This window comes from Fusarium proliferatum (genome assembly GCF_900067095.1).
Source record: "Fusarium proliferatum ET1 genome assembly, contig: FPRO_scaffold001, whole genome shotgun sequence".
Lineage (NCBI taxonomy): Eukaryota > Fungi > Ascomycota > Sordariomycetes > Hypocreales > Nectriaceae > Fusarium > Fusarium proliferatum.
Genome location: NW_022194790.1, coordinates 3,012,385 through 3,038,737, shown reverse-complemented (window position 1 = coordinate 3,038,737; position 26,353 = coordinate 3,012,385). Strand labels below are relative to the sequence as shown.

The 26,353-nt window shown below is 49.6% G+C and overlaps 7 protein-coding genes across 7 annotated transcripts; 4 read left to right on the top strand and 3 right to left on the bottom strand.

Moving 5' to 3' along the window:
* Positions 1–641: 641 nt before the first annotated feature.
* FPRO_01087 (uncharacterized protein) lies at positions 642–1,737 on the bottom strand (the record flags this gene model as incomplete). Its single annotated transcript, XM_031219225.1, has 4 exons — positions 642–779; positions 835–1,328; positions 1,391–1,503; positions 1,574–1,737. 4 exons carry the CDS (start codon positions 1,735–1,737, stop codon positions 642–644), a joined length of 909 nt encoding a protein of 302 aa, XP_031075385.1.
* Positions 1,738–2,811: 1,074 nt separating this feature from the next.
* Positions 2,812–4,398, bottom strand: FPRO_01088 (uncharacterized protein; the record flags this gene model as incomplete). The annotated part of the gene is made up of 1 exon (XM_031219214.1): positions 2,812–4,398. The coding sequence occupies one exon, from the start codon at positions 4,396–4,398 to the stop codon at positions 2,812–2,814; it is 1,587 nt and encodes a 528-aa protein (XP_031075384.1).
* Positions 4,399–5,857: 1,459 nt separating this feature from the next.
* FPRO_01089 (putative RNA-binding protein (RRM superfamily)) lies at positions 5,858–6,634 on the top strand (the record flags this gene model as incomplete). The annotated part of the gene is made up of 5 exons (XM_031219203.1): positions 5,858–5,898; positions 6,055–6,078; positions 6,143–6,199; positions 6,307–6,434; positions 6,534–6,634. 5 exons carry the CDS (start codon positions 5,858–5,860, stop codon positions 6,632–6,634), a joined length of 351 nt encoding a protein of 116 aa, XP_031075383.1.
* A 1,890-nt stretch (positions 6,635–8,524) lies between these two features.
* FPRO_01090 (uncharacterized protein) lies at positions 8,525–9,889 on the top strand (the record flags this gene model as incomplete). Its single annotated transcript, XM_031219192.1, has 1 exon — positions 8,525–9,889. The coding sequence occupies one exon, from the start codon at positions 8,525–8,527 to the stop codon at positions 9,887–9,889; it is 1,365 nt and encodes a 454-aa protein (XP_031075382.1).
* Positions 9,890–10,143: 254 nt separating this feature from the next.
* On the bottom strand, positions 10,144–11,871 carry FPRO_01091 (uncharacterized protein; the record flags this gene model as incomplete). The annotated part of the gene is made up of 1 exon (XM_031219181.1): positions 10,144–11,871. One exon carries the CDS (start codon positions 11,869–11,871, stop codon positions 10,144–10,146), a length of 1,728 nt encoding a protein of 575 aa, XP_031075381.1.
* Positions 11,872–17,015: 5,144 nt separating this feature from the next.
* On the top strand, positions 17,016–19,944 carry FPRO_01092 (uncharacterized protein; the record flags this gene model as incomplete). The annotated part of the gene is made up of 7 exons (XM_031219170.1): positions 17,016–17,018; positions 17,260–17,725; positions 17,803–18,461; positions 18,556–19,428; positions 19,492–19,534; positions 19,599–19,754; positions 19,841–19,944. 7 exons carry the CDS (start codon positions 17,016–17,018, stop codon positions 19,942–19,944), a joined length of 2,304 nt encoding a protein of 767 aa, XP_031075380.1.
* Positions 19,945–23,209: 3,265 nt separating this feature from the next.
* On the top strand, positions 23,210–24,654 carry FPRO_01093 (uncharacterized protein; the record flags this gene model as incomplete). The annotated part of the gene is made up of 5 exons (XM_031219159.1): positions 23,210–23,453; positions 23,522–23,752; positions 23,807–23,874; positions 23,941–24,110; positions 24,210–24,654. 5 exons carry the CDS (start codon positions 23,210–23,212, stop codon positions 24,652–24,654), a joined length of 1,158 nt encoding a protein of 385 aa, XP_031075379.1.
* Positions 24,655–26,353: the final 1,699 nt, after the last annotated feature.

The window sequence follows — 26,353 nt, the reverse complement described above, 5'->3', positions numbered from 1 at the left end:
ACATATCAGTAGGTAAGCTACTCTAGGCTGCAGAGAGACTGACAACATGGAGGATGATAGCAGGAGATAAAAGCACACTATGGTATAAGAAAAACAAACATGTAACATGATTATCCTACCTCTCCCTTCCTTTCAGTCTGAGACTTGGTTGCCTGTTTTGATATCACGCCAATGATCAAATGCAGACCAACATTTGTTCGAACAGGCATTGATTTCGTTTCCATTCAATGTTGATGGTTATGTAAGGAGATACAGACAAAGCCCATTGTACGGCAAATCACCTGGGATAATTGTTCCCCAAGGCTGTCTCCAATCCACGACAACCGGTCAAACAAAACAAGTCTAGACGCCAGTCATTCGACCTATCTGTGATATGAGCATCAGCCAACGTAGAGATCATCCATGTATTCATTTCGTCTGATATGCTGTAACGGCAGATTTATAATCTCCATATATCGTGCCAAAACTGGTGCCACTCCACTATCACCAAAACACGCGCTCGGTCATCATGCAGATGATCGCACCTTTTTCTTTATCAATTTCCTTCTCGAGATAGTAAATAGGAAATGCCCTGCCAACGCCGGATACCTTGGCGCTCCTTGTACTGGACGTAGCTTGCTGTACTGGTTCTGGTGCCGAACTTAGTAGACCTTCTTCTTCTCGTCAATGCTGAACTGGCCAGGGCCGCTGTTGACGAGAAGCAGGAGACCACCAACGATAGATAGAATCTGGAAAAAGTCGTACTTGGCAAAGTCCTTGTGGGGGTGGTGTTCGTGGAGCTGTACGACTTGTTAGCATTCTATATACAATCGGCACACCCCGCAAGTTACTCACTGTCCAAAAGTTGTTGACCAATAGGTTGAAGATGCTCAGGATGACAACAAGAAGAGTGGCACTGTACTTGGCTTTGAAGCCAACAACGACCATGACGCAGGAAATTCCTCCGAGCGAGGAGACAATGACACGCCAGAGAGACCATTCTCCACTGAAGACAAATCCGATGAAGAGGAAGATGAGCAGAACGCGGCCAGCGAGCTGGAAGTACATTTTGCGATCCTTCTCGTCGATCTGGGGAAGACCTGCAAAGACCTGTGTCTTGCGAACCCAAGAGTCTGACAGGACCATGACAAGACCACCAATGACGGAAAGGTTTCGGAGGAAGAAGTTGAGATCAAAAATGAGACCATATCCTAGAGCCTGTGTGACAACGACGCCCATAAGGCCGGCGACGGCATAGTCGGAATGCTTTCGAATGATGACCAGAGTAGAGCAAGAGAACATGGCGATAATGTTGACGAGCAGGAAGAGATGAGTGATACCGGAAGGAACTGTCATGTGTCAGTACTGCCAACGGTGTCATCTGGGATCAGAAACGCAATGCGCATCTTACTATGACGATAGTCCTTCAGGTAAAGCAGCTGATCGGACCATTGGGTGACAATGCGAAGGGCATCTTCGAAGAAAGTGACGACGATTAGGAAACGGCCAATGGCAGGAAGGTAGCTGTCAAAGAGGGCAAATGGTCAGCTCTTGGAGCTCCAAAGGCATTTATAAAGTACGTCGCTCGACTCACGGCTTGATCGGCTCGCTGATTGTGTCGAGCGCATCCTCAATCTTGCTAGTGTAGGGACGAATCTGCTCAAGAAAGCCCTCGCCCTGCTGAGGTTCAGCAGCCTGGGAGCCGCCGTAAGGCGCGGGGCCGCCGAGGCCGTAGCCTGAGTTGAATCGCTGGGACATTGCTTTATGTAGAGGTTCGTGTCGGGTGGAAGCTTGTTTCACGTGCAGACCTGCTGGACGGGCGGGATGAAACAGGGCGATGCTTCCCAGGACTGGAAGTCGGTGGTCGTCGTGAAGCAGAAGAGAGGGAGACTTGGAGCAGCTGGTGAAGCCTGGTGGGATAAGAGTAAGGACGTTAGAACTCGACCAGAGACAATGGCAGACGAATTCCAATTGGGGGAGTTTGTTCGAGAAGCTCTACAAACAAAGTTTAGGTACGTGAAGTAAAAAAAAAAGAGTGAGAAATAGGGCAAGGAGAGGCAAGACAACAGGAACGAGACGAGGCAAGCTGTCCTTTGTGAATCAATTGCAGGCGATGACCTCAGCTCAGACGAGTCGAGTCGAATAGAGAAAAAGAGTAGTATCGGATTGGCTTAGATTAGGGTCGGGTCTGATTGTACAACGGTGTCCTTTAGAGATCCCGTGATGGAGCCTATTGTCGTCCCACTTTTAAGCTCCCCTCCCTTCGCTTCTATTTGTGCTTCAATTGAGACCTTGCATGACTTGGGGCTACTGCCGAACAGAGGGGAAATCAAAGGTACCTACCGACTACCTAACTCTGCAGGTGCTCTCGGACCTCCCCTCGTCTTCCAGGTTGTTCTCTCGTATGTACATACAGGTCAGGAAGGGCAGCTAGACAGTGCCTTGCCTTAGGCTTAGGCTTAGCAAGGGACCCAGCCACTCCCCAATGTCCCCATCACCACTTTGGTTAGAGCCGGGAGCTAAATGGTCCAAGAATGGAAACATCCCCCAAATCGATGCTACCTCAGTGGCGTATCACGATATGGTACCACGGAAGACCAAACAGACGGACTCGACAACTAGTACTCCGTAGTTGGTAGATAAAATACTTGAATACAGGCTGTGGTAGGTGGGTGAACTTTTTCGTCTTCGAATCTGGTTGTCCTTCACGTTGGTGTCTGCCTACTCAACAACTACCTAACACCTTATAAAGTACTATATACTCGTATGAGTAACCAACACAACAGGGCCAAGGTTGATCAGTCAAGTAAGTGAGTCAACAATGGCTTTTGTCTAGCTTTCAGCCATCAACTCTTCCTCCCCTAATGCCAAAGCATTTGCTGAATAGGCCAGACCGTGAATCTTCAACCCGCCCTTCTCATCATACACAACTCTCCCTTGATTGACAGCATTTCGCAACTCTTCGCACAGAACTGTACGCTCACCTGTGTCTGGGTTCCATTCCCAGCCCTCCTTCATCCACATCCATCTCAAATATGCCCTTAATTCTTTATCATCTGGACGAACCCTCATCCATTCAGGCTGGAGCTTAGGATCTCTGTCCTCGCCGTTCCAGCCCGTCGCTCGTCCAAGTAGCTCATCCCGACAAAAGATGCGCCAGCTGTCTAGAGCATACTTGCCTTGTGTAAGATGTCCAATCTCCCAGGCCTCTAAAAGATCTTGTCCACACGAGTCCTTGTCCACCAACGGTGCACTACTGCCTTCATGTTGGTACAGACTCAGTGGGTCGATGTCCCTGTGATCATACTTCTTCACCTTGTAATAGATGCCAGCAACTGGAGGCTGGTCCAAGAAGCCCCGGGCATACTTCTTCATCAAACTTACACGGTGCTCCGCAAGGCCAAGGTGGCGTATCATCTCGACCAGCGATTCGGTGTTTTCTTCGCTTGCAATGTGCGTTGGCGTAGGAAATCGTTCTTTTACCTTATAAAATGTAGGGATTGCTTGTGTGCCCTTTGTCCGAATCAGAAACGTCACCACAATGAGGAGCCAGAATGGTTCGTGGGCAAACTTTTCTTGGATAAGACCAAACTCTTGTGATGTGAGAGGCGCGAAGGGAACCGAAGGAACAGTTCCCCGCGGCGGTCGCTTTCGCGCCAGTGCAATGACTTGACCAGCCTCATCCGATGCTGAAGTGGCTACAAAGTATGGCGAAATTGAACTTTGAGGCTTGACAATCAATGTCATGTCGCACAGAGCGCCTCCTTGCGGGGAACCCTGCCCACCAGCACGCTTATCAACACTCAGAGTTTGATGAGTCTCATTGTCGGGTGTTTGTGAGTGTAGTATTGCAGAGACGCGTGCTTGTGAAGAAGCTAGAGGGAGGCATGCTCGATCTTTCCATTTCGCAAGGTTTTTACTCCCTTCTGGGCGCCTCCCATGGGGCTGGTCTGACCAATAAGGGGATGTCGTGAGATATGTCGTTGTCTTTGGGAAACCCTTTGATCCAAGCCACTGTGGTCGGTGATTTTCGATTTGCTCGGTGATATGTGGTGGTCGGATTTCGGGGTCAACCTCAAGCTGTTTAGCCCGAGCAATAAGCCTGTCGGTTAATTCCCATGGTTCCTCACCAGGTGGAGGATCCTGCCCGCTCAGCGTGTACCATACGTCGGCAAGGACGTCTTGCGCTTGCAAGCTGCTTCTATCTCCTGGGCGAGCTCTTCGCATGGACTTGGCACATTCGATCAGATAATGCCAGTCTGCAGCGCGTGCTAGCAGGCTCTCTTGGAAAAGCTCTTTGGTCTCTTCTGGTGCTTGATGGGACTCGATGACGTCGGCAAGGAAGTCTCGGGCGTTAGAAGGAACGTCGAATACGGAGAGGACATCATAGCCGAAACGAGGCGTTGTGGAGCCGTTCATGTCGATCAACTCTTTGTGTGCAAGATAGAGAGGTCTCGGAGCAGCTCAACCGCTGTGAGAAGGCGAGAACAGAGCCTTTCTTAGATCAGAGCTGGTTTTGGGGGATAAACCAATAGCTTAAACCCTGAATAATACATTTAAAATGTTTTATTCTAATAACTTATCTTGTGAGAGAGAGCGGATGGGAGGTGAAGTCAAGTGAAGTGAATGAAGAACGAGGCTGGCTGGGCTGAGTTAAGTTGGTGATGAAGTAAACCGAGCCAGTACTAGGTGGGCGCTTCAGGGGAATGAACGAGGTTGATCCGCGTGCATAGTAATATGTCTCTTGTCTTCCGTACAGTATAGTCCTGGGCAGCTCTCAGGGTGCTGTTGCTTTCGAACTCTTGCGTACTCGTTCGTCTTTTATCACAATGATACCTTTGACATCATATGCTCTATCGAACAGTGCTGACCAATAGTGAGGAAGTGAACCACATTTGCTAGTGGAGAATCATAAAAGGCGCCCCATGGTGACAGTCATTTCTTGTGTTTGAGTAACCGAGATTTTGATAATAAATATTTTCTGTTTTCTCTGATAGACGATAAACCTAGGATATACGACAGGATAAAATGCTGATGAGCTGAACAAGTTGCTCTCTCTCAATTGGTTAATCAAGCTTTTTGTTCGGCTGGCGAACACGCTGTGGTAGTCTTTGGACCGAGAGCTAACCTGGACCGACTTATGGACTGAGGTTGGTTGCTGATTGATCAAGGATCCCTGAAAACAAGTCCTCCACGTGTCCAGGTGACCGGGCTACTCACAGGTGCAGTGATACCTGCGCACGCAAAGGCGCTAGTAGCCAGACATTGCAGGGCCCATTTGGCTGCACCTCGGCTTAGAAGTGCCGCCCAATTCTCTATCAGCGGGTACGCAACTCCATGTCGTGGTGGACTTGCACGGTACCTGGCCTTATCTGCCTTGGCCGCATGCCCCCAATGCTGTCTCGGTAAGCCTCATGTAGCGACAGGTCACTCATCTAGCCTGACGTGAGTGAGTATGGATAGATGCGGTGACTTGATAATGGCATCTGGTAGGGTCGCGTGACGAATGTCGGAGCCATTTGCATGGACAGACAGTTGTGGAAAAGGTGAGAAAGGAAACATAAGAAGTAGTTGTTTGACAGGAACAACAGAGATATACCATACGTCTTCCCATTATCATATCTCTGCTCACCTTTAGAGTTCCCTACTATCAAGTGACGAGGTCGCTCGCGCTAAACGTTCGTGATTCGTCAAAAGCCGCTCCGCCCGTCCTGGTCGCCCGATTAGTAGGTCACGTGCATAGATCTTGCCTTCCGTCGCCCGTCCTCCCCATTCTCCGCTCCGCTCAAATAATCCCTTCTTCTCGTCCCGTTAAAGCACCGCGCCCTCTCCGTTCCTACAGAACTTGTATCATCACCATCATACCATCATCCAAGAGATGAGTAGTCGCGGCGGTAAATTAGCCCCAGAAGTCAATCGGTAAGTCGCTGCTCCCGCCTGTTGTGTCTGGCACAGAACCAAAAATCATCGTTCGAATTCTTGCGCCTCATTCATCACATCGCATTCTCGACCTCGATCGACCTCTGCGATACGTACCTACTTGCATTGTCTGACATTCGCTAACTGATTTCCCAGAGCTCTGTTCGTAAAGAACTTGAGGTATGATAGGAACCGCGATGATAACCTCGTGTCCGAATAACGACTAATCGATGTCGACTCATAGTTACAACGTCACTCCGGAAGAGTTGTTCGACCTTTTCGGAAAATTTGGCCCAATTCGGTATGCACAGACCCTGTTACTCGACACGCGACAATTGTCAATGAAGACAACATTGTTGTCACTTCGAGGGTGTGCGCTTTGCGATATAATACTGACAGTCATTGTAGCCAGGTTCGACAGGGTATCGCCAACAACACCAAGGGTACTGCCTTCGTTGTCTATGAAGACGTAGCCGACGCCAAGCAAGCCTGCGACAAGCTCAACGGCTTCAATTTCCAAAACCGATACCTCGTTGGTGCGTCCGCCTCGTCACCCTTGCGTCTCAATGATTCATTTTTCGATGACTGCATTAGGCGTATGCACAGGGGCAATTGAATACTGACCAAAATCACAGTTCTATACCACCAGCCAGACAAGATGGCCAAGTCAAAAGAGGACCTCGAAGCCCGCCGGGAATCTTTAGCTCAGCTCAAGCAACAGCATGGCATCGATTGACAATCCGACCGGTCTGCGGATAGCCTGCCTAGGAACTCGAAATCCTCGTCTGCAGGCCGGTCTTCGTCTTCTCCCAAATCTCCTTCGCCGGATCCGAAGACGATCCTCCGAAAAGGCAGGACCCCAACCAAAGCAACCGCCAAGAGCCACGCATCCTCCCGAGTCGTCCGTTTTGACGATGGACTTCGACCTGCACTAACCTGTGCATGATGCATCTCGATCGCTTGTTGGAGGGACTCTGTAACATGAGCCCAAATTCGCATCACCTCTGAGGTGGTTTTACTATTGGTTCGGACTTCGCTTGACACGCAAACACCTCTCCTTTACGGTTCTGGGAATTAGGTGCACTGGGGAAATTCAAGGTTGATTCAGCAAGTGGCGATACGACCAGTCACAAACTGCTCTTTTAAGCATGGCCTGGGATAGGAAAGGCCTTGATGATGTTGTTGCATTTCGCGTCTCTTTGTTCCTTTTATTCTTATTCGACCTGGAAGCCTTGGCCATGAGAAGCCAACACCCCCTCGTTCACAGTTATGATCTGCCTGATGGACTCGCGACCATACAGATGTGTGACGTAGAAATGGCCTCGACTCTCCACCTCTCCCGCTGGGGGTTTCACGTTGCGCAATTTATGAAATTTGAGATCAGCAAGGGGAAAGAAACGGATAAACACCAGTAAACTAGATTGAAGTCAGTTTGTTTTGATAATGAGAAGACCAGTCCTTCTCAAAGCGTCTCGGCTTAGGGCATCCTTCAAGATTGAAGGTTCCCTGCGCAAGGACTGGGCCCTGTGAAGAATCTTGCCAGGTCTGTGACATGCGAAGTAGCTCGAGAGATGAAACTTAACTCTAGAGGCCTGGACATTGCTCACTGAGCGTGATCCATGGTAGATGATCTCATAGTTGCCATGTCCCATTGGTCACTCGGCTGGCTAGCAATCTGCTCAGCAAGCCGTGGACAAGCTGTATGCCAGCTCTCGAGCTATTAATTGAAAAATGCCTTGCCGGACAGACGGTTGGCTTTGCAAACAGTAGGCTTCTCCGGTCGCATCGGGCTTGGCCTGAACTGCGGATATGTTGCAAGTCTACCGATTCACCAGCTGGGCCGTCGATGAGGTCGCAGTATCAGCCGTGGAGAGCTGTGAGTGGTTCTTTAGCCGCCAGGCAGTGGGCTCGTGGCTGAGTGTGGGAGGCTTTGAATAAAGTAAACCAACGTCGATTTCGACGTAGGTATTAGTTTGAGGTCGTATTGAATGCGATTACTTTTAATTGATTTATCGACTTGACAGTATTGAGTGTTGAGTCACCTGTGATATACCTGTTGATTCGATGAATGGCAACCTCATGTGCACGTTTTAATCTACTTGAGTCAAGAATCCAAGCATCCTCAAGCCTATATAAACCAATCATCAACCAACAAAGCTACCAACAACAGCTGCCCCAACTTCACCCATCTACCGAAGGAGTCATTCCTTTGATCATGAGTGGGTATCTCACTATCTGCACCCATTGTCATGGAACGCACCACCGGGACTCCACAGCCACAGCTGGAACCTCTAGCTCTCTACCTATTGCGAGCTTTCAACAATGGTCTACACTTATTGGATCCTGTCTCAAGGCTACAATTTCTGTTCTATATTGGAAATGATGCCTTGGGCCCCTCTCTTGTGTCCTTGAGCCCGGCCATGAGGCTTGTAACCAACCACCAATGGCCGCAACTGGGGTCTCTCGATATAAGTCGCTGCCAGCAGCAGCCTTGTTGGGTCGACATGCGATATAAAGCCATAGAATAACCACTCTGTATTCTCATAAACCTTATCACGGCACTGTAAAATTTTCTGAGCCGATGTATCCTCCTTCTTCTCGTTTAAGTCGACTATCTCTCGAGAGCATGTCTCCAGCAACCCGCTCTCGTGCCAGGGCTCAATCCCTAGGCCGGACAACCGAGCAATCTCACCACGATGAATCATCTTCTGACTCTGATACAAGATCAGATAGCTCTAGCTATGTAGATTACAGTTCAGAATTCGACGACGACGATGATGAGCCTTCTGCTATCCGATCCCCAACCAAGCTCACATATCTTATCGACCACCTCCCTGAAGAGACTCAGTCAATCGTCCGCGATACCTTCAAAGAGCCCCCAAAGATCGCTCTAGAAAAGTGCCGTCGCATAGATGATACATATGCGTTCCAAATGACAGAGCTTGTCACGCGCTCTGTGCGGATCCGCGCGCCACAAGACGGCACTTCCAACCTCAGCTGCTCATGCCGAGATGATGGACAGCCTTGCCAGCACCTCCTTTGGCTATTAGATCAGATCGTCAAGCAAACTCTGTACGAAACTGATCTCAGCAAGCCTCTCAGGATGAGCCCAGCAGGCCATGCTGAGGAGATGGGCGAAGCTTTCCAAAATATATCTAATTTTCGTCTCGATGTCCTGGCGGAGGGACTTCACTGCCACCTCGTCACACCGGACTCGGAATATAACAACGAGCCTGACGCTTTCCGCGCCCAGGAAGCTCGAGAAATGCTTTCCTCTGTCTATAACATGGACCCAGGGGACTTCAGACCAGATATCTTTGAGAAGGGTTGTCACAGCAGGAAGATCATCAAACGAAACGACCTGGAAGAAACCATATCTCGTATGCTTCTAGATAACCATCACTTCTTTCACTATTTCCGCTCTCTATCTCGCCCACAAGAACCTATAAAGGACGTATTCTACAAACTTACACAGCGTATTGACCGCGTTGTTCGAGATCTCGACACCCCAGGCCAAACTTCAGATCCTGATCCCACCCGAGATGTTCCATGGGCAGCTTCACATATTCTAGGTTGCGTTCGCCGGATGCGCCACGATATTTATACCCGCGAAAGCCCTATTTCAGCAAGGGAAGCCTTATCAGCAGCTCGCAGCTTCGTGCACATTCTGGATTTGGTGGTATCTCGCAATACAGACCATGGTCCAATAGATGCACCACGCATCGACCGAAACCTCTACCTGCGGCTAATTGGTGATCGAGATCAAGACTTCATTCTTAACGTCCTTAATCTGATCCCCGAAGCTGCGAGCCAGTTCCTACATAACCTCGAGGAACTTCTCGGCAAGATTGAGATTTATGGAGCGCCAGCTGGTTACGTGCAGCGATTTAGGGCAATGCTGAGAAGACTGAGAACATCGAGTACCGGATCTGGTTTGAAGAGATCAGTTCAGGGGCAAACGAGTCGCCGCAAGACAAGGAGAACCAGATGAGGCACGGAGACTTTGGCGACTGGTGACAATGTGCATCGAAAATAAGCATCATTTATTGACATGAACAACTTTACAAGCTGAATACCAAATATGGAGATTCATAAAATAAAATAAAAACTGACTAGGCCATACTTATGAAAGTGAATTTAGTGTATCAAACTCTGTTGCTTCTTATTGAATAACTCGCTTGCTGTTTGCTATGCCTTTGAGTGGAGTGAGACATATCCGGATCGTCCGATTGTCACCGGCCCAAGTCAGAACTTGAAACCCCTTTCATCGCGAAAGGCCTCAAGGTTCGCAAGAACATCCTTCAGGCTAGGCCGGTCGTAGTAGTTCTCCTTCCAATCACCCCTCTTCATACCTTCGATCCTTCGCCTGAGCCACGTCTCCGATGCATCGATTTCTCTCGACCACCACTCCTTGGCCGTCCGCTGCACCCCATCTGGGGTGGAGAGCCCTGTTTTCTCGAGCTCTCGGAGCACGAGCTGGTTTCTCTCCCTCACAATCAGCCTACTAAGGCCATTCTGCCTTCCGCGTGTGCAACGATCGATTAATTTCTGCATGGCTCCAGGAGTCTTCGTGTATCCTGGAAACTCGACAAGTGGTTCCCATCGATATGAAAGCCAGACTGCGGCTCTTTGGGGAGCGCTATTCCCTTCAAAGATGCACCACAATACACGGCCAAGCATATACACCTCGCATGCCTCCTGCTCTTTTGGTGTGAGACATGCCCATGGGACATTATAGCCTTTGCATGGCCACTTGTACTCCTCGCTCTCACCCATCGCCTCCCAATGCGGAAGCATCTCTGTCAAGAGTTTCGAATACTTTTCGCTGACTTCCGCGGGTATTTCTTCATCGATAGCAAGAAGCCTTACGTACTCCAGAGCATTGACTTCAGGAGCGGCGAACTCACACCAGACCCCACGCTGCTCAAAATCAACCATAACGGCATCTCGACTAGCTGAAAGAACGATGTTGTCCAACCTGAGATCCGGATAGAAGATACTGGATGTTGTACGAAGATGCACCAACGCCGATGCTAGTTGTATAGCCCATTTTGTCTCGTCGGCCAGAGACACCATGTTGTGAAGCTTGAGAAAAGGGATCAGATCACGCAGGCTACCGTGAATATGGTACTCGAGAGTGAATCCGACGACGGCCACCTTACTCCCAAAACTGCATTTCTTTGTAACCAGGTGCACAGGGCGGGAGACAATGTTGGGATGTGGTGGGATGATGAGCAGCTGCCTTAGCTCGTGATAAAGGTACTTGGTGTAACTGGTAAGTGCCTTGAAAATCCATATCTTGCCTCCGATTCTGACGAGGCAGACGCTGTCGTGTAGCTGTGAGACGTATACCACGTCACCAAGATCGACAGTCGGCGGTAACTCAACGTCGCCTCCCCAAGCATTCTCAAGAGAAGCCACAGACAGTAGTTGGCGTTCAAGATAGTGAGTCGGAGCGATGGTGACCTCCGCGTCAGCAACGTTCATGGGCATGTTCCTGAGCACAATCCTGGAACCGAAAGGTATGTTACTGAAGATTTTCAGAGGCTCCTGCTGCCGAGCTGTCCAGTGTTGCAGGATGCGGAGCACATGTTGAGTGATTCCGAGACGCGAAATGCGCATTGCACTCGTGGTATGAAATGCCACATCAACATCAAGTGCAAGCCGAAGCTCTGGTGAGAGCTTGGAGGGCTCGGGAATGAAAACATCCATTCGAATAGGAGACATCGAGTCGATGAACAGAGGAACAGCATAGAATTGGCTTCCGAAAGCAGTGCAGCCATCGATGCGCCAGAGAGGACGATCCAGTGGGCTGAGGCTATCAATGCGGTTCTTTGGGTTCAGCGATGAGTTTTGCCAGTCAACAACATGGTCATCCCGAACTGCCGAGCCCAGCTGGGTGGTTGATGGAGGACCCGAGAAGGCTGCAGTAGGGTGGATAACATCGTGAATAGATTCCTGACTCAGCTCCATGGCATGGGCTGATGAATACTCTGGACACCGAAAGCTACTAGAAGACGGCTCAAGTCAGCAGCGCGCAGCGTTCCACGGCAAATCACCAAGTACCTGCACAAATGTCTTAGATGCTGCCCAACACAAACAGTCGGATGTAGGTGAGGGGTTCCAGTCTCGGATGCAAAGCGACCAGAGGCTGAATAGCTGGCGAGGAGTTGTTGAATCGTCAGCAGCGTAGAGTGGCCGATATCAATCCAGGACGAGAAATGACTCGGTTCGACTCGAGAGCAAGATCTACTGGACAAGGCGGAACGTGCCACCAGTCAGCATCAAGCCTGGGGAAAATAATATGCGTTGTCGTGCGACGGTACCAAAGATGGATGACACGGCCGAACTGGGTCACTTTGAGTGGTTGGCTTCAATGCTCAGTACGCGGTTCTTTTTGGTCATGCTGTCTGATCACATGATCGAAGGATGCCTGTTGGTCCCTGTGAAACCGAGAGTGACTGATCACAACTTGTTCTTGCCGGGTGAGAAAGAGCGAACAAATATGGCAAGCAGTCGCCAATGGAGATTGCCTCCAACCTCGAGACTTGAACGACAAGATCCAGTTTCCAACTAAGTTTCACGCTTGACGCAAGCACCCTAGGGCTCCACCTGCGGAGAGGCATGTTGCCTGGCAAATGGGTATTTTTCGTTCCCAGACACAAATCATCCACGCTTTCCATGCGGAGGGATCAAGGCAGGTATCCGTTGCCTCCTGAAAACACGGGATCAGACCCGGTCACAATATCTGCTTGGGCAGTTGCTTCTATTCCAAAGGTTGTTGTGGCACGTCCCGAAAGATTCAGGGTCTCAATGTCCGTGAATGCAGCGAGACACACCAAGCCAGCCAAGGTCATTTGTATTGGGCTTCGCGGGAGTACAGGCGCTGTGATGGCTCAACGAGTTGTTGGTGGTTTGTTTGCGGCGCTAGTCGTGGTAAACGAACACGCAAGCTGATGAGAAGCCAGAATCGACATGACTCGCTAACGGATTTATAAGTTGGATGCCGTCCACGAAATAAGGATTGACATCTAAAATGAATGTTGATGAAATGCTCTTTGAATACGCTAGACTTAACATGAAGAAACGGTCTTGTATGAGAGAATAGTTCTGTGTACAAGCAGAGAAAAAAAGTAAAGTGATGGACGGCAACGAAGAATTGACAAAAGACAGTCAGATTTTGTGGTAGAGGGCACTATCGCAGTGACAGCTTTCAGGGGAAGTTCGAACTGGACGGCATGAGGAGTCTCTGGTGAGACAAGTCAAGGTCTTGGTCATGACTCTCAGACAGTGTTACATACGGGAGTTGGCATATATTCAGTTCGAAAACTGAATGACCTGACCCAGCTTAAGAAATGGGGAGCTCTAAGCGAGATGGGCCAGATGTACTCCGTGAAGCATCAGGCCACGACTGATGTTAAACAATGTCGAGACGAGACAACCTCATCTAAGCGCTCAGTAGGGCTCGTCCAGGGCCGATCAATAGAACCATCTCCATGAGAAACAGCATATGACTTCCACAATAAGTACCGTACCTGGCTTGGACAGATAAATGCCGGCATCTGCCCCCTCAAGTATCGACGTGGGGGAATACCGAGATTTTGGGAACAAGGGCTCCTGGGAAACCGGTGAGCAGTCACATTTCTCATTCCCGAAATACCGACCATTTGGGATCTTGTGTACAGGCAACGTCATCCGCGCTGACTGGCGTGCCCTGAAGCACGCTGCATTCCGATATTATTTGATATCTGATAACAAGTGCCAGCCGACACCGAAGCGGGAGAGGCGCACCGGAGAACCATTATCACCCACGTCCACCCAATGGGGGCTTGAGCATAGCGTTCTTTCTTTCCTGGCCGGGCGGGGAGGCTTGGACAGTGCGCAAAGCCAGCATTGTAATGTCCGTGGGTAGAGCTCGCGGAGCTCCCGAGTGGCTGCGCTGACTCGCTCTGTTGCTGCTGCGTTACCATACCGTGGGAGCTGGATGATTGACAATGCCCATTAATGCTGGCGAATATGAAGCAGGGGTGATTAGGGCGATAACTGACCGATGGCTGCTTACATGGCTGAAGAGAATACGGGCTTAGGCGGATGGTGTCTTGTGACTGCAGGCAAAGCAAGGGATTCGACTCCATATGTATAACCTCCCTTGCCTGCATCCTGTACATCTAGGTAGCACAGAATCGCCAGAACGAGTTGTAGCTACATGTAGGGCTTGGGAGGAACCCATCCAGGAGAAAGCTCAAGCGATTTCTATTTGAGGAACAGTTCGATTCGTCCATCTAGGACGCCCCATCTGGAACGCGGGAAGACCCGTTGGTGGATAGAGACTAACGACATTTAGTCCTTCCATGTGGCATCCATGCTCTTTTCTAGATCAACAAGAGAGTTCCTCATCGGCGCTTAGGTAGGGACAAGGTACTGGATCCGGTGAAGATTTGGATTTCTCGGTCTAAAGCTTAGAAGGCACTAACTTTGGATATGAAATTCATGGGGTGTTCAATTACTTCCTAGTGTGGAAACCCGGTGAACGGTAACGGACCTCTCTTCCGTCAGACCGTTGCGTGGGTTGTACATACTAATGCAAAGCAAAATTGCTAACGTCCATCGTAATAGCCTACCTAGGTTGGCAACTACTTTACTAACTTGACTTGGACCTTCCTTCCTCAAGGGAAAGCGCAAGCGCCACTTAATGAACTTCCCAATCACAGTATCGAGTATATTAGCTACCTACCTACCTAGACACCTCTTGTGGCCCCAGAAACAGCCTAGTGATTTTCATTTCTGCAACCTGCATAGTTTGCCATCCCATCAATCCCACGTCACAGGCTGGGTGATATCGCCAGGAACCCATTCTCGCGCCGAAAACCACTGCAACTCGGAGAGAGAAGAGACAACATCGTCAAACCAAGAGACACGGACGCAGCCACGCATATCCCACTTGCATTTTGATGCAATATAACCCACGAAGATGCAGCCGTATTCATGCAGAATCTGTGGCTGGGCCACGCCTCACTGGCGGCTGCTCAGGGACATGAGTTGCATCGTGCCGTTCTTTACGGAGTAGTGCGTCCGGCTCGAACATCAGCTACTAGGTTCTTGTCGTAAGAAGCTCGCAATGATAACACACACAACCGGATATCGATCGGACCGATCTTTTAGTTCTAATTCTCGGCCAAGAGTGCAAGTAATTGCTGTTCTCACCGGTTGCTGCCCCTGCCTCCTCCCTCGTACCAACCAGAGTCTTTGCGTGACGATAACACACATTCGTCTTATCACATGGACAGAATGCAGGCTTCTGGCAACGGGTCAGCTATTGGCAGATAGCACCACTGGTCTCAACATTCTGTGAGATGTTGGCTGTTATTCACTCGTCAGCCTTGGCCAAGATAAGATGGGTGAAAGGGAAGCTGAGAGGGCTTGAAACAACGCTCGGGCATTTGTTCGTTTACGATACACCACTGCATCCAGTGCATCTGGCAAACGGAGTATCCTCTTGGTTAGAAACTTGACTGCTAATCTAGGACATACTTATCGAAGCATCTTTGCCTTTTCTCGGACTTGTATGCGTTACTCTCGAGAATGGCCCCCCCAAACGCCTGACCTACATCGACGATTGGATAAAAAATATCTTTCTTCTGAACTGCTTGGCGATCCAAGTACCTTTGAGAACCTCGTTTCGGAGTTGACGATGTACAGTACTTTTTCTTTCCCTGGTGTGAGATACCCACGCGGGTTGGCGTTGTGAGACCCTGTGCATGGGGAAAAAAAGCAATTTGAAAATGGTACATCCAATCCCAGCTGAGCAACTGTGCAGCCATGACCGACATTGGTCAGCCCCATGTCAATCACATGGCCATTTCAATGCACGAATTAACCGTTGGCATGGCTAGGCTCCGTGGCTATGGAACAATGACCCGATCCGAAGATTCGATTGCCAGAGGATTCAGCTGCATTGTTGTCTACGACTACGCCCGATTCAAATCACCCTCATTTTTCAGTAGCCAAGTTCCTAAGCCATGAACGAAGCCTTTATACTGTTTCTTCTTTGCTAATCGCCCCACCAATGGTGTCTAATAACTTATTCCAATACCTAACATAAGATCGAGAACTTTAGGTGCACTGAACCGGCAGAGCGGGTAATATCCCAAAATCCTTTACCTGACAAGCCTGAGCACTACAATCAGAAGGCCCCCTGCCACTCCCATGGTACCCCTCAGACCGGTCAAAAACTACTCAGCACGAGGCCATGTCAACGCCGTCCTCACCGAGTCCACTTTCCTCTCTCACAGACTCGTTCATCATCACCGTTCCCAGCAGACCGTCAAGCTGTTGCTTGAAGCGCTCAACGCCCAGTCACTACAACCACCACACCGCCAGCCGCATACTTGCTCAGCCCGCAGCCCGCATCAGCCGTCATCCATACGATCGCGGCCGCAGGCATATTGCGCTGATTTCGCTCAACGGTGCAAACACCAGTACCAGCACCACCGGCTACTCACTCCACGTTCTGTCGCCAGTACCACGACAGCTCAGCCCGCCTTGTTGCTAAAGCAGTGGACGGGGTGGACAAGGCTCCACGTACTGTCCTAATCGTACTCAGGCTCAAGGTTCTCAGGTTGGCGGCTGCGAGCAGCACACCAACATCTCATCGGCCTTCCATCTGTTGGCAAGGAGCCTCAACGACCTGATTGGGTTTGCGCTAACATACCTACTTATCACCCTTCCGCCTAGCTTCCCCGGATTCTTCGCCTCTCTCATCACAGTATTTTCTATTCCCGACCGTCTGGTATCCTTCTCTCGGCCGTCGTTTTGACTTCGGCCATCGCTGGTGCTCCACTCGGCGCACTACGGGGGTTTCAACGTCAAGTGCCTGGTGATGGCTTTCGTGGCACATTAGCCTCCCACCACACTCCCCCTCTTCTCACCCCGGCGTCGCTCAATTTTGACCACCGCTTCTGAGAGACAAACCGGGCAAGCTAGCTCTTCTTTGTCATTGACTGTATTTCGTCGAGTTTGATTCCGCGTGGTGGTACCTTGACCTTCGTCTTTCTGTTCTTACTCCTACTGCTAGGCAGTGTTTGTTCCACACCCTGTCCTGTCTCACTGCAGCCATTATGGTAAGAGTTTCTCTCCCCGGTTGGCGGCAAGCTGCATGGAGTTATATCATCGATCCCCCGTCTCATCGTTCTATTTGCATGACCCCTGCGGCTGTTGCCAATCACCACCGTTTCCTCTTCTCGCAGCCCCGTCGTGGCTCTCGTGCCATGACTCTCAGACAAGCATCTTCTTCTCACTGATCTTGCCCTAGGCCCCCTCCCTACGAGACCCAAATGTGCGGTGAATTGATTTTTTCTATAGAATCCACATTATCCTTCCAAAGTTAAGAGGCCTCTCCTCCAACCGGGAGTTGAAGATCCGGGCCCTTCGTCAATACCTTTCACCCCTCTCGTGAATGACAACTTCACCTTTATACCATTTGAGATCCAAGACAATCTTGATCAACTGGCACAATTCTATGGAATAGCCTCTGGTTCTCAATTGCATCAACTGATTGAACAGCAGCATTGTAGGAAGAGGAGAAGGCTCGCACCATCGATCCCAATGACATCCGAGCAAGGACCGCCTTCGTCCCAGGGACCTCTGATGAAACTCCCATTATCAGGACCTTACAGTCAACGTGATGAGCATTATGGGACATCTTCAAACTGGGACGAATGTGGCCAGAACTCAATGCCGTCTTCTACTTCCCCATTAACCAGGCGTATGGCGGATCTGACCTTGTTCTTCTGCCCATGTTGTGGCTGGGACCCAAGACATCAAGATGGTAAGCATCCGACTACTCTTAAGGTTGCCCGATCGCCTGACGTACACCTGAGATCATCGCTGACATCAACCTGAAAGGCTATCAACAGCTACCGAGCTCTGCACCGGCAGTTTCTGGCCCAGATGCTCCTTACATGGCAGAAAAACAACCGTCTATGACAATGCCATCATCTGAACCATATAACAATACAACTCTGAGCTCTGGTCAACAGCCAGATTACGGCTTTCAGCAACCTAACTTGAATGTTGCGCCCCTTGTCAACTTTCCTCTCATCTCTGATCAGACGCCGTTAGCGGAGCCTGTGATGAGTGGTCCTGGACCAACTCATCAACCTCATCTATCAGCTGGAGACTTTTACGTCGCCCAAGCCTTCAAAGAGGAACCACAGCTGGAGAATCAAGTATTAATGCCCAGTCAACAGCTTGACTCCAAGGCATTTCCACAGGTCGGCTACAGTTCCGATTCCAGCCTTATTGATACAAATGCTATTACTCACCAGGGTTTGGCTCCGCCCGACAGCGTTTCCCAATATGGCATGATAATAAATGCTCAACTTGGCGAAGATACTGTGCAGAACGAGTGGTCTCTAATGGATCAACAAGCCAATTTTGAAATTGTTCTCACTAACCAAAGAGGGGGGAAGAGAGGTCCGTTCAAGGACCCAAATCTCCGTGAACAAACTGCCCAAACCCGAAAGATGGGTTCTTGTATCAGGTGCAGAATGCAAAGAATTCGTGTAAGTAACACAGTCCGGTTCCGTTGCATAAGATGATGTCTTGCTGTAACGTACTTTTTGGCTGGTGCGCAAAGGCCACTAACCAGCGACGCAGTGTGAAAACAACCCCGAGGAAGAGGGAGGGGCCTGTTTGACATGCAAAAAAGTCTCCAATTCGAGAGCGGGGCGCTTTCCTTGTCTCAGATACAAGATAACAGATATCCGACTTTTCAAACCGGGCCAAGTTCCCGGTTATGAATGGACACGACGATGGACCAATAACATCTCGGATCCGATACAGAGCTGGGCTACGACTGAAGAGCCCAGAACCATATATCTATCCGAGGGCCTATCGAATAAGTTTGTTAAGGTGAAGGTTCAACGATTCGTTCCTCAAGCTGGTGACAAGCTGGAACGTACTTGGGATTACAAGGGTGTCAAGAAATCCGTGAAGATTCCTCCGTATGCGATGGTCAACCTCGAGGAGGCGAAGAAAGAGTATCTGGACCACATTGAGAATAGCATGCAGGATGCTTTTACCAAGTTGCTTGGACCACCTGAAGGCCTGCTATTCCGAACATACTTACGTGCTTGGAAAATCTTCAAAGACCCGTCCACTACGCCAGAGTGCGTGGAACTTATTCATCATACACTCTTGTTGTGGATGTCGATTCGTCTGACGACGCGGTCGAGCTTCATTGTTGGAGAAGAGACCTTGGGGATGAAGCAAAACATCCTGGACGAAACGAACCCGAATCACGGCAAGATCCCTCTTCCGCCTGTACTTGGCGCTCAGATGGATCTTATCCTGATTCACCACATACAGACCAAGCTGCGAAGGGAGCTTCTGGACAAACTCCAGAAGATGATGTCAAAGAACAAGCAGAGCACTTGGCTAGTGACGTATCTTGTCATCTTCATTCTTTTGCATAACACAGCTCTCATCACAGCTCATGACGCTGGATACGCAAAGAAGCACGGCATGAAGGTAAGAGAGCCCTGAGAGTCGACAGTGGCCTGCGAAGTTTGCTGATTATCGATGTACTTGCAGCGACGGTTTGCACGTGAGGAGAAGGTCAAAGAATACCACCTAGGTGAGTCACACAGCCACCCTGGTCCATCCTGCACAGAAGCGCTTGCTAACTGGGGATTGAACAGGCGCAAACATCTTGCTCGCACACTTCCACTACTGTAACAAGGGCATCTACCCTTTCTCGGAAGATTGTAAAGACCAAGACTTGCGAACACTGGCAGGCTTGGATGAAGAAAAGATCAAGTTTGTCCATCATACTAGCAACCTGGCTAGACGACATGGTAAGTTGACCCTCGGGGATGAAGAACCATACAGGCTGAGACAATGGCTCTCTAATTTGATGCTAACTTGAACTCTGTGGTTTTAGCGTTGCAATGGGAAGAAATCCGGAACAAGGCCGTGTATGAGCATGATTACTTTTTTGTCAGTCAATTGTTCGAGACCAACTGGCAACCTCGAACAACAATATAATCGGGTTTGGTCGGCCAACAACATCTCTGGTTGTCTTCTGTGGCAGTAGGGGGGCAATGAGTGACTTGGAGCCAATTGCGTAGTCGCAGAGTTTGAGAAGATGCTGTACTCACAGCGGAGGTGCAGGAACTGAGACTGTATACGACGCAAATGAAGGGCGGTGAATTTGGATGACGGCGGCAACAGTAACGGCCATAATGACGATGACGATGATAACGATAATGGAAACCAATTTAAAATGTCAGGGTAACGTTGGTTACGAAAAGGCGGTCAAGAGCAGGTGAGGTTCAGAAAGAGCCGAACTGGTGTGATGGTTTGAAGGGAAATGACATAAACAGCTAAATTGGATGCGGAGGGCCAGTGAAGATGCTATAGCCAAAGAGATTGATGGTTCTTGTTCAGTTCCGATAAACCGCCACATGGACCAGTTCACGATACGGGACACGGCAAAGCAGCGGGGAGGAGGGTCGTAGGCGAAACAATGTAACAGGACGGAAGGGAGTGCACGCCAACAAATTGCGATACGATGGAAGAAAAGGGATGACGGTGAGAGGAGAGGGACAGGTACACCGAGAGTGTGTGCGGCCACCTACAGAAAGAGGCGAGAGTTTGCTCACCGAGTGTCGATGGGAGACGGGCTGCTGCGTTTTGACGGCTTGCGCATTGTTGCACAGAAACACAAGGGGGATCAAAGGTTTATATGTACCAAGCTCGCTGAGGGTTGGCTCGCGGAGGGATGCCGGACGGGCCGGGCCTGGTTGTGCGGCACTTGACAAAGCCCGGGCCATTCATACCACAGCTTTGCTCTGACTTGACTTGGGCTTAACAGGTAGACTTGGTCGGTCTGAGAGTGTGGATAATGCAGCGTGTACGGAGCACTACACAATATATGTGCTTCCTACATGCTGTGTATCCATCGGGAAGAGCGGCGGAGAGATGGCGACGGGACAAACGGGAGGGAATAATGAAATGAGACGCGTCTATTTGCATATCCCTTGCCTTACCCTGCCCTACCTTGCCTCGCCTTTGCTTTGCTTTGCTTTGCTTTGACTGTCGATTGTTGACTGTCCAAGGTGTCCGCGTCGCCCAAGCATCATTCTTTGGCCTTGGTTTGACGGGGAACCAGTAATTAGGACCCGAGGAAACGAACCAAACCTAAGCTAAGCGGGTGGCAACGGATAGAAATCCGCCAACCAATGAAGCTGTATAACGCCTCAAGTAAAGTTTAACCACTGCCAAAGGATCAATGTCGACTGCCGTGATTTTGGACCCTTGTCGACGTGTTGAACGGATACAATACTACCTGGACTACCTATAGTAGCACAGCTACGGAGCACTGCTAGTACTGTAGGTACTGTAAAGGTGACGCCAGCCAGCCACAGATAGATAAGTGAGGAACCAACAAGGTGCATAGGTATCCTCCGTAGTAAACCAATGGTGAACCACTTTTAAAACACACCTAAAATTTAGTACCTAGGTAGGCAATAAAGCTACGAGGTAGCTACTGGGGGATCAACACGAAGGATCATCCTTACCATGCTATTCCAGTTCGGTTAAGCTAGGATTGGGCTCTCAGCTGAGCTTGAGTCTGAGCCTCGAGCCTCTCCTAGTCGTCTTCTTAGCTCATGTTCATTCTTAGCCTTTGGTGTTTTGCTTTTCTCAGCCAACTAACTACAGTTTGGAACCATATACATCCATCAGCCAACCCTTGCTGGGGCTAGGCTTGGTACTTCTATCAATTTTCCGTTCTCCTTTCTTTTTTTTTTCCTTTTTCTTTCTACTCTAGTTGAGAGCCCGGACCCGTTTCCCCAAGGAATGTTACAGTGCTCTCTCGTCTCGTCTCGTCTCGTTTCCTCCTCCCTTGCAATGAGAGACGACCCAGAGTTTATGTTGCTACCCAGGACTTTTGAGCAACCCGGGCACTGGTGACATGGAAAGGCGAGGAACCACGAATGAAGCACAGGATCAGCGGCAAGGCACTTACTCACTTCCAATTGATACCTCAGAATTCGTCTGCTCGTTCCGTTTCCCGCCTAAGAGATGGAGATACCAGTACCTGACCAGGCACTTTGATTGTTCAAGGCGTTAGCCCTGGAATACCTTATGGCAGGAAGTCCAGCGAATACCCGCGTTGCTGGGTTCTGTTGCAGCCTCCTGCCGCCGCGTATCTGCGACCTGCAACGAGCACGGCTACGCAAGTACCCGATCTACGTATACCCTGTCTCTTAACCCTGCCAAATTGGAAGTGCCAACCCGATGCTATCTCCTCAACAATCCTTGTGTAAGTGGTGTAAGGTAAGGTGAGGTAGCTACCCAGGTTCTAAGGTACCTAGGTCGAAGAGGTACTGGAAATTGGATGGATGTGGAAGCCACGAAACGAAGAGCAGATCTAAGTGAAAATTTTCATTGTACCTGCCTTCTCTCTCACATCGAACCCGAGAAAACGGGGACGGAGGAAGCATGGGAGAACGTTACACAACTTCAACATCCTTCCAAGAGCCGCATATCCCAGGAGCTTCACCTCTATCTCTAAATTTAAACAGGGCTACCACCGATTTGCAAACATCTTGGGAAAGCTATAATAATACCTTACTAGCCTCCTACTTAGTCTGAACGTTCTTTTGATATTCCTCAACAATCTCCAACCTCAATCTCGCTCATCAAGAACTGTTCGTCTGTGCTGCAATTTGCATGACATCCATCGTTATTGCCGTACTTCTGACACCTTGCACCTCCGTCTTTTCCTCTTTCCTCGCCCGCTGCTACGGAATACTCTTGATCTCTCTCGACTGTAAGTTGCGCCTTCTATTCATGTTACTCGTCAAGGAACTTCGAAATTGGAGGCGCCTCCAACGCCACTATACCTTGACCAAAGGCACTTGCCACGATAGTATCAAACGTTCCTTTTCCCTTCTGTTTTGATCTCCGCCTTCCATTAAGCAAACGCATTTAAGTAGACGCCTCGCACCACCAGAAGTCCCATTCCTTTTCTTCCATCTTGTTCACCTCTCTTTCAACACCCCAGCACACCTTCAGCTCACATATCATCTTTCATATTCGATCTCTTCCTGATCCACTAGGTCTCCCCGCAGATCCTGACTTATACCAGGTCATCAGAAAACGGCCCGTTGCGTTTCGTAACGTATGTTCTTCACAAAACATATACGTCCCTTTTCTCGTGTAAGAGGCTGGCTGACAGAGTACCTCAGTATCAAGACACCACCACCAAGCCACCAGCGGTACCTCTCCCTCAGAAACCATTGCCATGGCATCTTCCATAGTTGGGCCCATCATTGGTCCGAGCCCAGCCGTTGAGCTAGCTCCTGCGGCCGCCGGCTGTGTCAGTCGCGTGGCAGATGGGCCGGCTGGGGTCCCCGAAGGGTGGCCCAAGTTTCTCGACGAGCCTATGGCTTGGGTTGGTCCTCAATTCACGGATGAATCGGAATACATCCACACTCTGAGCGAATCCGACCTACAGGAAGCTGAGAATGCTTTGCTGGTCTTCAAAGGTACGTCTCTTTTTCTGAGGCGCCTCTTCCGTGGCGTGCATCATGTTGCCGTTGCTAACACCAGCCAGCCTTGGGACTTGACGGGGATTGTGTCTCCCGAGACAACTTCCCTCTTCCCACTCTGGGACCAAGACTGGATCGTATCCGCCAAGACGTGTACCGAGGCAAGGGCTTTGGTGTCATTCGTGGCCTTGATCCTCAAAAGTACTCAGTCGAGGACTTGACTGTGCTGTATCTTGGCATTCAGTCTTACATTGCTAATCGTCATGGGCGTCAAGATCGAAAAGGCAATATGCTAGGTTGGCTCGAATGATCCCATTACCTTGCTTTCTTTGTCATTGACATATTTCTAGTTCATATTGTCGCCGACAACTCATCCAAGCTCAAGGCTGGTCACCATCGACACTCCACCTCCCCCATCGTAGGTTAATCTTTTTTTTTTATAAATCCTGGAAGGAATAGTCAACAACGCTAACCTCTGCTCTAGACTTTCCACAACGAGGAAGCTGGTGACATAGTCAGTTGGCTCACACGTAGCACTGCTGTCTCCGGAGGCAAATGCATCATCGCCTCAGCCTACACTGTCTACAATGTTCTTGCTACTAGCCGTCCGGACATGGTTCGCACTCTTGCTCGCTCTGACTGGCCATTCGCCCTGTAAGTTCAGGCACTTGATTATCTACATCCACTTGATTTGTTCTTTTCATCACAACAATAAGCAAGGAGTGCATCCACTGACACGCTATACTGTGATAGGCCCCGTTTCCAGTGCCGACCAGTCCTCTTTCATCACGAGGGGAAAGTGTTGATCAACTTTGGGCGTGTAGCTCTTACGGGGAATGCAATTCACCCACGCCCTACCAACCTTCCTGCCGTCACGCCACGCCAGATGGAGGCATTGGACTCCATTGAGAACATTGCCAAGGCGACTCAGCTGGAGATTAGCACACGTGCAGGTGACATGCATTTCATCAACAACCTCACAATCTTGCATCGCCGAGAAGGCTTCGTCAACGGTGAGGCTGCCCGAGAACGTCGACACTTGGTTCGCATGAGACTCCGCGACGACGAGCTGGGATGGAAGCTCCCTGCAGACCTGACACAGGAGTGGTCCGCTGCTTTCAACAAGGAAGCACCCAAGATCTGGCACATTGAGCCCATGCCAGACGGCTTCTTCCCCCTCAGGTCTCAGGCCAACTAAAACTGTGCATCTAGCGCTTAGAGCAACCTCAACTGTGGGTTGAATTCGCATGCTCGCGAGACATGATGAGATAATGGGGTGCTTATCGACTTTGGAGCCGAGGCGCATAAAAAGGGCAATGGGGAATCTGGAGGCAACGGGGGAGGAATCAAAAGTTATGAACAGGGTCCTGTACTCGAGTTTGAGTATGTTTTCTTATGTTATTTTATCTCTTTGTTTTATTGGGGTGTCACGGTCGCGGAAAAGTAACAAGAATGGTTTATTATGTCTCAGGCGAACCTGGCTGTCGGTACAGTGTGGTATCTGGCTTTGTGGGCATGGCAGAATGGGCTTTGGTCGAAAAAGAGAAATCAAGGAATAATAAGTGTGTTTAAGGCTCATGCAGTATTAGCACCTAATAGGGACAGCCGAATACAAGGAATCGCATGCATAACGTAGATCGAGATGCTCAGGCACAGAAGACGATAAAAGTGATATATGATAGTGTGACAAGTCTAATTCGTACATGTACCAAGCTCCAAGAATTGTTTCGTTTAGGTTGGGAATAAGCCGGGAGTCTCACGGCAGAGAGCTGTGCGCTCTCCCATTGGCAGCGGTCGAGGGTGCTCCATAACTAAGCATGCAAATCCCTTGTTCTAGAGTTCTTAAAGCTTAGAGAATGCTAAGTAGAGCCACACGAAACGAACGCATACCCATAGCTGCGATGCGGTAAGACGAGACAACGAGGCTTGGAGGCTGACGGAAAGCCGGCATAGTAAGACTCAAGACCAAGGATGGAACGCCTCGGTGGGGGACTTGTCCAATGTCAACAGATACCAAGTAAAAGCTGCGTGCTGAGACAAGAAATATGAGATGATAGTCTCGGATTTAGCACAGAATGACTTGCTTTCGATAGTTGGTCAAGATGTGTTTAGTTTCAGATAATTGGTTATGTTGGCATGGTGAGACAGCAAAGGCAAATATGGTGTTGGATAAAAGGCGAGAATGCACAGTACGTAGCTCTCTCTGATTGATGGTCCCCGATTTTTGTCTGGACTGCTTCTGTGAGAGCGAAAATAACTGAAAGGGCTTTTTGCTTTTTACTTGGCTAAAGCCACCCACCGAGGGTTAGGTTCGGAGAACTTGCTTTGTATTTCATCGTCATCTCATATACCGACCCACCTTGCATTGCATTCTGTGTCACGAGGAGGCCTTTTCCCGTTCCTCGAAATGAACTTTGGTCATGGATTGATTAATGGCGGTCAAGAATGCCTAGCTAGGATCGATGACGAAGTGATTGACTTTCAGAGCAGATCGAAGGGAGGAAGACGACAACTGTCAAACGGCCCACAGGCAGACGATAGTCTTCTGTTCCTGATGAATGATGGTTTTGATACCATGATAGGGTAGCTAGCAGCTTGTTTCAAGACCTGAGTGGCCAAGGAAATGTCTCCCATGGAGGAACCCCGGGTTTACCTTGCGCTCTGTGCCTTGAAAAAATGATGACTGGTCAGCACATGATCACAAAGATAGCAACATGTTGCAGCTGATCGTGATGGTCTTGGAGACAACAACAAATGTCGCTAATCCTTGACGAGATTGGCCAGAGAGGGCGGGCCTCGATACTAAAACAGGCCATATATGCATCAGGATTATGGATGAGGCGTTGGGAGAAGAGGCAACGAAGCCGTCACGACTAGGTTTACATTACTTACATTCT